Source organism: Perissodus microlepis, chromosome 20 (assembly GCF_051167445.1).
Source record: "Perissodus microlepis isolate ML-2025 ecotype Zambia chromosome 20, ASM5116744v1, whole genome shotgun sequence".
Taxonomy (NCBI): Eukaryota; Metazoa; Chordata; class Actinopteri; order Cichliformes; family Cichlidae; genus Perissodus; species Perissodus microlepis.
The window spans coordinates 24,316,154-24,325,448 of NC_140480.1; the positions used below are offsets into that span (position 1 = coordinate 24,316,154).

General features: G+C 39.4%; 1 protein-coding gene across 1 annotated transcript in view; it reads right to left on the reverse strand.

Annotated features, from left to right (window-relative positions):
* LOC146364595 (cadherin-4-like) overlaps positions 1–1,321 on the reverse strand; it is a 251,476-nt gene extending 250,155 nt beyond the window's left edge. Inside the window, exon 1 of the mRNA XM_084915958.1 lies at positions 939–1,321. Within this exon, the coding sequence (XP_084772084.1) occupies positions 939–995 (57 nt within the window). The 5' untranslated portion in view covers positions 996–1,321. The remainder of the gene's footprint in view (positions 1–938) is intronic.
* Positions 1,322–9,295: the final 7,974 nt, after the last annotated feature.

Consider the following 9,295-nt stretch of genomic DNA (forward strand, 5'->3'; position numbering starts at 1 on the left):
TACTCAGGCTTAAGTGACACACGCGCGCGCGCACACACAGGCAGCACGCGCACAGAGGAAACCTGCATGAATGCAGAATAATTGTCTCCCTGCTTATTGTGGGTCTTGTACTAACGGAGAGGTCCAGGGCTATGAGGGGGGAGCAGCACGCCTGTGCGCACTAATCAAACGGTCTGCAGTCAACTTTGCACCCAGCATTTAGCGCTCACTGTTATTTAAATTAAACGATCTGACCCACTACAGCCATGGCACACAAGCAAATGCACGCGCCCGCACACACACACTAGCAAGATTGGCTGGACAGGAATGGAGGTTCAACACACTGCGGGGACATACCGCAGGAGCACAACATTTTTTCAGTCTTTTTCCGACATCCATATAGCAGGAGAGCAATTGCCTCCGTCTGAGGCGGCGGAGAGAGAAAGATTTAGGAGCTACTCGGAGCTCCGTTAATAGTCCACTGGCGCCGACTTAATTCTGGATTCATGAAATGACGAAAAAGGCTGAAAAACACTACATAACTTTAAAGTTAACTTTTGCAAAGGCATCGCTTTTTTGACAAGTGAAACTTAAGGCGATGGTGGGCTGTAGCTTAAATAAGCGACATGACCAAGTCAGTTTGAGAAAAGAATGAAGGTATCACCTTGGGTGAATAACTTGTGCCGTGATTTAAGTGGTGTATGACAAATGATGATGACCTGCCGGCGATTTAGAGAAATACTGACAAGGCTTATACGGAGCGGACCTCGAGACTTACTTTTTTTCTTTTTATACATTGAAATTCATTAGGGAACCAATTAGCGTGCCTACTTGTAGGGGGATAACGGCGAGCCCCGCGTTGCTGTACCAACACACACCACGGCTTCCTTCTGGCTGCATGACTTTATTCGAGCTTATGTGCTGTATCAGAAGCTTTAGTACAAAATGAGAAATCTCACCCAGAATGTGTCAAGAAGAAGGGCTGCTGTCAGGACCAGAGCGAAGTCAGTTCTCATCGTGGCGAGGAAGCGACTCAATGCTGCCCGGACAAAAGAACCAGAAAGAGGGTCGGTTCGTATTTTTCTTTTCCAAAAATTATTCCCCCTTTCTCGGTCAGACTGTTAGTTACGTCCCTCTGCGCGCTTAGTGAGTGTGCTGCCCCGAGTTTCCCCGGCTCTCTCATCTGCAGGTGAGCGCTCCGCTCAGCACCAAGGCGCAGCCAGCGTCACTCTCCAACCCCTCCTATCACTCGGTGCAGAAAAACTCCACACACGCACTTAAAGAAACACTCGTTGGCGCTTTGGATCAAACAGCCGCACTGCTAACGTCTTTCCGAGGACCCCGACATTTCAAATCCATGTCCTATTGCGAAGGCGTCGCAGTTTTATGGTCGGATGAAACAGTATGCCCAAACATATGGCAAACTCGTCAAACACCAGCCATCAAACTTCCAGCATTGCTTTACAAGCATGTAGCTTTAACATATGTTCATTAATAGATTTCTCCAGTTAACCAGTTGCACAAATGTTCGTAGTTTGAGTAAATGGAGTAGGTCAGGGTTGGTTAAAACAAGGTAGCATGTGCGACATATAGGCGACTTAAAGCTCCAGGTGACCGGGACAAGTATTAAGAAAAGTGTGTTAAGAAAAAAAGAAATGAAGAACAATTTTTTAACATGACTCAACAGATGGTGTTTTAATAGCAAAATACTTTCTATTTATATTAATACACCATTAGTCATGCATTTTGCTGATTACTTTGAATAGTATCGAGGTTTGTGGTATGTCTTAACAGATGTACATTGAATTTTTTTTTCTTTGTGATAATCTGAAGCAAAGACTTCATCTGCCACAGTGAGGCCTGGAGGGGTTTAAGTCCTTTATGTGAGTACAGAAGTTCAAAGATGTTAAACAGAACTTTTCATTTTGTTGACATGTGGAGTTACGGGATGAGACTCTGAGGCTCACACAATTTCAATACTGGCTGGCATTTGGCAAACTCACCAGAAATGTAGCCTTTGTTTTCAGCCAATCTAGTACTTTTTCTGAGACTATAAAAGAGAAAATTCACCAAAAGAAAAGTCGAGGTTAATGTTAATCAAATGTTAATTCAAAAGGTTTTCAGTGTGAATCAAAATGTCTCACAAAAGCTGAACTTAGCTTCTTTTTTCTTCAACTGTGCTGCCCCCCACCTGCTCCCCAAAAAGGTCTCCTAGCTAAAAAGGGCAGACAAGCCTATGTCCAAGAACTGGACCTTGCATCCCCATTAATCTGGGTCAACTTATTGCCTGCAGCCTATTAGTATAAGCAGGACATGTACCCAACCAGTTTCTTGTGGCTACAGAAAACCTTTCTGAACAAAAAAAAACATCACATTACAGAGGATGGACTGCCTTTCTGGCCTTTTGAGCTGCTAATGACCTTTATATTCTGGTGTCTGTAATTGGCAGACTGGTCTCCATATCTGCTTAGTGGACCAATAGGTTCTAACCTTGTGGAAAACTGTACAAGAGTGTATTCAACAAATTTCCTCTGTGCAAAATGTAGGCATTTTACCACCTCTCTCATCCCAGTCCCTTTGTCACAAAGATGAACATTCATACCCACAGTCCTTTATATTCCTCATGGCTCTTGTAATATGCTGAAGGTTTCTATCTGTCTGGTATGCTGTGACTGGCAGGTCTCACTTTCTCTTTATGTCTCTGTGTTGTTTTTGTGTCCAAGAGAGGGATTTAGTATATGTGCATTAGAACAACACAGAACTCTGAGGTTTTGTAGTAATGCAATGTAAACTATGATTAATGCAGTGTTAAGATATGGATAAGCTGTGATTTATACACAGTTCTAACAATATTCAGCATCCATTCAGACAGTTTTGAAAGAAATGAGTCATGCTAGTATGGTGCAGGACAGCAGGTAGAAGACCTCTTTGCAATATTTAAAATGAATCAGCTAAAGCAAAATGCAATATAGCCATATCTTATTGTGTGCACCACTTTTTATTAAAGAATACCACCACTGGCAAGCCTACTGCTGGTTCACCGATGCTGAGGGCAAACAGCAGGAACTGTTCAGTTTGCATTTGCAAAAAGTTCTGATATAGCTTTAAAACAATTGATAAATAAACTCAATACTTCAAATTGCTAAGAGCTCAACTTTGAACTACAGACATTCAGTTATAAACTATTAAAAGACATGGGAGTAAAACACAGAGTAGATTTTGAAACTGCACTTTCTCTCTAGTCACCAGCATGGCAACATGTCACATGTCAGGTAGGGTGTTGCAGGATGTATTCGCAGCTCGGCCCAGGAGGTCACAATTACAGGCTAAACAGTGCCTGTGGAAACACAGCACTTGTTGATCTGAGTTTTCTCTCCCGTGAAAGTCACGCTACATGCCCACCCAACACAGTGACCTCCACTTACTTACTTTCTACTTTTAGAGGACACACTACTTTTTGAATCGTTGCTGAATGTTGGCATTAGATTTTAATGGTGTGCTGCAGAACTGCTCACTATGAAAACAATTAATCAGGACACTGCACTGTTAGTCTGGGAGACCTTAACATTTTAGTCAGAGGACACCGGTGAAACAATCAAACTTGCTGTAAAGATATTTAAAATATACTTTAAAGATATCTTAATTGTTTTATGATTATTAAGCTGATAATGATGATGGTTGTTGTTATTTTTAAGCTAGTTTCTAGGAAACAATGTGAGAAAACTGTGCAGTTTTGTTGGTATATTATTATACCTGCTTAATATGGTTTGCTGCCAAAACAGTATCACTTTTTTTTTCCTGGTGTGTCGCAACTGGATATTTGAAGTGGATCCCCTGGGACCTGGATTTTGAGCTGTGTGCATTAGGTTTGTTACCACACTTGGTTGTTATCACACTTGGTTGGATTTGGATCTGAGGAGGCTGAAGACATGGCCAGTACCTGCATGTTCTCAGAGCTTTTCCTGAGCATTTTTCATTGTGTGGCAGAGTGCAGAGTGCTGTTGGGGATCAGTGAGTGTTGTTGTCATTCCTTGGTGTTCTTGGTCTACTAGAGTGTTTATGTGGATAGCATATATCAAACTAATATCAATATGAATTCCAGGACTCAGGGTTGCCCAAAAGAACTTTGCATTTTAGAGAATCAAAGTTTGTCTGTCAGACATTTTAATATGGAGGCTGTCTTCTTTTCTGGTTTTGTGTATTTGATATGTTTTTTATTACATTATTTAAGAATTCTATATGAATATTATCTAATGGTTTTTGGCTTTTTTTAGTGAGCTTTGACCTAATTTCATTGTGATGCTATTAACAATGGTATAATGACAATAAAGTATCTTATGTCCTATATTTGATCTAAAGTTTTGATCAGTTATTTATTTATGTCAGAATTAAGCGAAAGTTTTAACAGTGAGGGTCCACAGTTATCTGTAAAACATGGTGGAGGTTAAGTCATTGTTTGGGGCTGCATTGCAGCCAGTGGTGTTGGGGATCTTTATGAGGGACCAAGCAGCCAAAGCAAAGAGGACACAGGCAAAAAAAGTATCTTCAAATAGGGTTTTCTTCATTTTAACCCTCAAAAAGTCCAAAATTAACAAAATTCAAAAACATACTTAGCAGGCCCATAAAAGAGGTCAACTAAATATAACTCTACAAAAAGGAATTTCCAGAAACTTAAACAAAACAAAGTGAGACACAACTTAACTCACAAACTGACCTAATTACAAAGACACATGAGGGTAGGTTTTATAATGATTTGGCCAAACCATTTACACACAATAGAGGGGAAAACAAAAACACACACTAATATTAACTAAGCACAGAATAACCTAACTAAACCTAAAACACCCCTGCTCCTGGTAAGCCCATGGTTGGTCCTGCTGAGCAGGCATTTTGTTCCCAGAGTCCTCAGCCACGCCTTTTGCCCAGACAGGAAACAGCCACCGCCCAAACCCAGGTAACTGGGTAAAGAAAGAGAAACATAATTAATATAACAAAACATTTTAGAAAAAACACACAATGCTACTATGTGAGCGCCTCATAATATCAGTGTTAGGTTTAACCAAATTATTAATGAATTATATTAATGAAGAAAACTGCAAAGCAAACTAATAAAGTGAAAAAATGGACTGATTTACCCCTGTGTGGCTGATGCCATCACAATCTTACCAAAATCGATGGAATTATCAATATAACAAACTACTGTTACATTTTGATCAACACACAATACCATTGGTGACAGCTTCATTTTTGCAACAATGATCCCAAATACACTACCACTGGAGTAAAAGTATACCTGGATAGAAATACACTATAAGTCATTGATTGGTCTGTGCAGAGCCTGGACATAAACATTACTGAAGCAGTGTGGGATCATCTTGACTGAGACCAGAACAAAAGGCATCCAGCATCCAAAGAAGAGAGAACTATTTCTGAAGACTACTGAAAGGAAATGCAAAAAGCGTGCCTAAGAGAGTTAAGGGTGTGTTGGACAATAAAAGTGATCATACCAAACATTCATGATCATCAGACCTGTACAAATTCCAACTCACCTTATATACTTTATTTTTATGTATTTTGGTATGTTTCAATAAGTCATTGCTCCCATTTCCCATTTTCCTTGAAAAATATAAAGGAATTAGCGGGTTACTCAATACTTTTGCACTGTAATATAAATAAGTTATGTTATTATGTTATAAGATTTTCATACATTCCATGCAAAACAACTTCTCGTCCTCTAAAAAGAAGTGTGGTGGAGAGTGATTCTTTTTCCCCTTTATTTTCTTTGTGTTCTTTGTTTATTTCAAGTTTTGTGAAGACTGTTCAAAAGAAAGGCATTTAAACCAAACAAAATTATTCTTTGGGTGCAAATGGTATATTTACTTTTTCTCCCTCTTCTTTTTTCTTCCAGTAGGCAAGAACAAGAATGTTATGAAAAAGGATTTCATTAAAGCACCCATGTAGGTGATGTATTCCCCCTTCCCAAAAAGACCAGCCACCAATGATCTTTTGCTGATGATGATATCCATGTGTCGGAATCTTTAACCGTGGTTTTCCAGTCTAAATTTTCTAGTAAGTAACGCCTAAAGGAATTGCACATGGATTTTGTTTACACCAATAGTATTTAAAAAAAAATATATCAACAGCATGATCTTTTATTGCAGACTTTACACACATGAATATTAACTTTCTTTACTTGCTTTGAAATATCTGATGTATTTCCTTATTTTTTTTGTGGGATTTTTTAAAAGAAATAACAATGAATGTAGGCGTGGATGGCCTGGAGTAAAAAAGTTGAACTTCACTACTTAAACACACTGTTAAAATAGTATTGGAGATGACATACTGCATTTTTCAGCTTTATCTCAATGGTCCAATTTATATAAAAAGAAAAAAGTCAGACAGGTCAATGTATAGCTATTAAAGTGAATTTGATATCATGTCAATAAACTTGAAAGTGTGTGACAAATATTGATTTTGTTAGTTAATGTGTGCCTCTGTCTGGGCATGACACTCCAATCGTTCTACTTCAGTCGGTTCAGCTTCTGAGAAGTATCTGCTAACTGAGGTGCTGTGCCTTAGCTTTTTATTTTCTGCCAGATTGTTCAGTTTTCCTACCTTCTACTAAGCCTATGCTCACTTCTTATTCAGTTAAGTTCATTCGTAGTGTAATTTGCCCATTAGAAATAACTCCTCGTCTCCCTGTGCTTCAGGCCCACAACCTCTTCACCAGCTACCTGTCTGCCTCGCTTAGCTCCACACTCACTCTGTCACCAGCAGCCCTGATTGTCTGTACTGCTTTAAGCTTTACGCCATCAGCTTGCCCCGCTGCCTGCCACATTCTTTACTCGGCCCATCTACAACCAGGCCCAGTCATCTGCCAGCCAACGCTTAGCAACATTAAAGCTCCTGTCCACAAGTTGCAGTAAATGTTGTTTAACTTCTACATCGTTTATATCTGTGTCCATCATGTGCGTCCACATAGACTCAGTTCCTTAATAGGGTCTATGCTTAAAGCTCTTGGCACAGATAGAGCATTGTATTACTCCACACATTATACGAATATACCAAGAAGCAACAACTAGTTCATTCTCAGACAAAACTGCGATAACATTAGCTGGGCAAACAAGTTAAGGTTAGTGGTTATCTAAGCTAGCAAATTAAAGGCATAGAAACTGGCATTGGATATTGGCCGAAATAATAGTCGCATTAGGTCACTCGCTCATTAGTTGGTTGTCTGTTGGCATTTGCTGTTTTTCTGCACTTCTGAGAGAGGGTTAGTCCTCGCTTTGACACAGCTTCCTTTGTTTTTATCTGCATGAAAGGAAAATAACCTGTAGGGAGTCCGCAGCAAAGTTCCATGATGTGTTTTGATTTGATGTGGCTGCTAAAACGGAGGAGGAACTAATTAATAAAATTAACAATGAAACTGTAACATTTAGGGCTTAACAAGCATGAAGGCAGACTTCTAAGACCTTACCCAGCCAGTGTTACTGACATTATTATTTATTACACCTGTGCTGTTTTAAAGCTCTGTTCAGTATGCCCCAGTACCAATCTGTATGCTAATTCGAAACAGGGACTGTGTCTTTTGGTTTTTTAACAGAGTAGAAAAGTTTTCTAAAATTAAGGGTCTTCCAAAAAGTCATCCCCCTACCCCTAAAAAGCCATGAAAATGTTTTATTTTGCTGTCAAGTTAAAGCTGAGTCAAAGCTCTTTTAAAGCTGCATTCAATAACACAAATGTGGCACATTTTCCTGGATGTGGGAAACACAAAGGTTTATTTCTTATGGATTAGTGAGTATATATTGTAAACAGTATGTACACTACTGCAAGCCTTTTCCCTAGCATTTATAAACATAAAAACCCCCACAAAGGATTTTTTTTAAATTATGATTTAGAACTCTCTGCCGTAGATGTTTAGGAGCAGACATTTTTCAGCATGTCTTTAGCAGAGTTTCAAACGCACAAACAAATAATGCTGCTAATGGACCATTATCCAAACAGGGTTATTATTCTTCGGTTTTCCATTTTTGATATTTTAGAAGCAACTGAAATTTGTTTTAGTTTTTTTAAACCTATTGTGTCACAGTTTTCCTTTCCAGCTCTGGACAGCAGGAATCCAATTTGACAGTGATGACAGGAAATCTAAAGTTGAATTTATTACGAGTTTGATGGCAAAAGAACTGCATGAGATTCATTAAAGAATCATCTGTAAAGCATATAAATACCAGCAAAAACTATTAGATTAAAACAGAATTTAATTTCTGTTGATCATTAAAACATGAACGGATGTTTCAGAAAATGTATCTTGAGAAACTGAGTTTTAAATAAAGAAGGGTCAAGCATAAATACAGGGCGTGTGCTTATCATAATTTGTCAGCAGACAGTAGCTATGGAAAATGCAATCATATGAGCCTATTTTGAATTTGTTCAAAAACACCAGCATCATACTGTTAAACTCAGATTGGGAATTGCCACTAAGCTGCGTATCGGGTGCTTCATTATGTCATCTTTTATTACTGTATTCAAAATAGTCAAATAAACTGAAGCCTGGGGAGTAGCAAACAGCTGGTTCTAATAGCAATGAAAGAAAGTAGGGGAGACAGGTGGCATTGCTCTTACTTGTCTGTGCACATATTCTTAGGGGGGCAGTCATCGTGCTCTCCTGATAATGATGCTTTCATTAGCCATTGGGATGCCAGACATGTCCCTTACACTAAAATCAGAAGGGATCTCTTTGTGTGTGTGTGTGTGTGTGTGTGTGTGTGTGTGTGTGTGTGTGTGTGTGTGTGTGTGTGTGAGAGAGAGTGAGACTCGGGCACTCAGTGAACTGATTTGGTTGCAGTTTGGGTTTCGCGTTTGTATTCTTGTCTCCACTTCACTCCGAGCCCATTAATGCAAATTATACTGAGAAAAGAGAGTGAGTTAAAGTGCAAAGGGTAAAAAGTAAACCCACTGAGCGTCGTAACAATCTTTATAAAAACTGTTAAAATTTTCTCTCTTTATGCGCCATCAGTAAGTCTGAATAGTCTCTTAAGACGTAGAGATTCTCTTGTCACCCGCTGTACTAGTTTGTAAGAAAATATGGCTGACACATTTTTTTGGGGAGGATTTTATTTTTGTGGGGTATGAGGATATGATCCCATCATTCCTTCTGGATTATGCAGCCTCTGGGGTTTCCCTGTGTCAGCCCCAGTATCCTGTGGTATTGCCAGTAGCTGACGCAGGAGGCAAGGCCCTCAAAGGTTGATGACAGATTCAAAGACCCACTGACAGCTCTGGAACAATGACCCGGGCAGGGATCAAGGAAATTCTG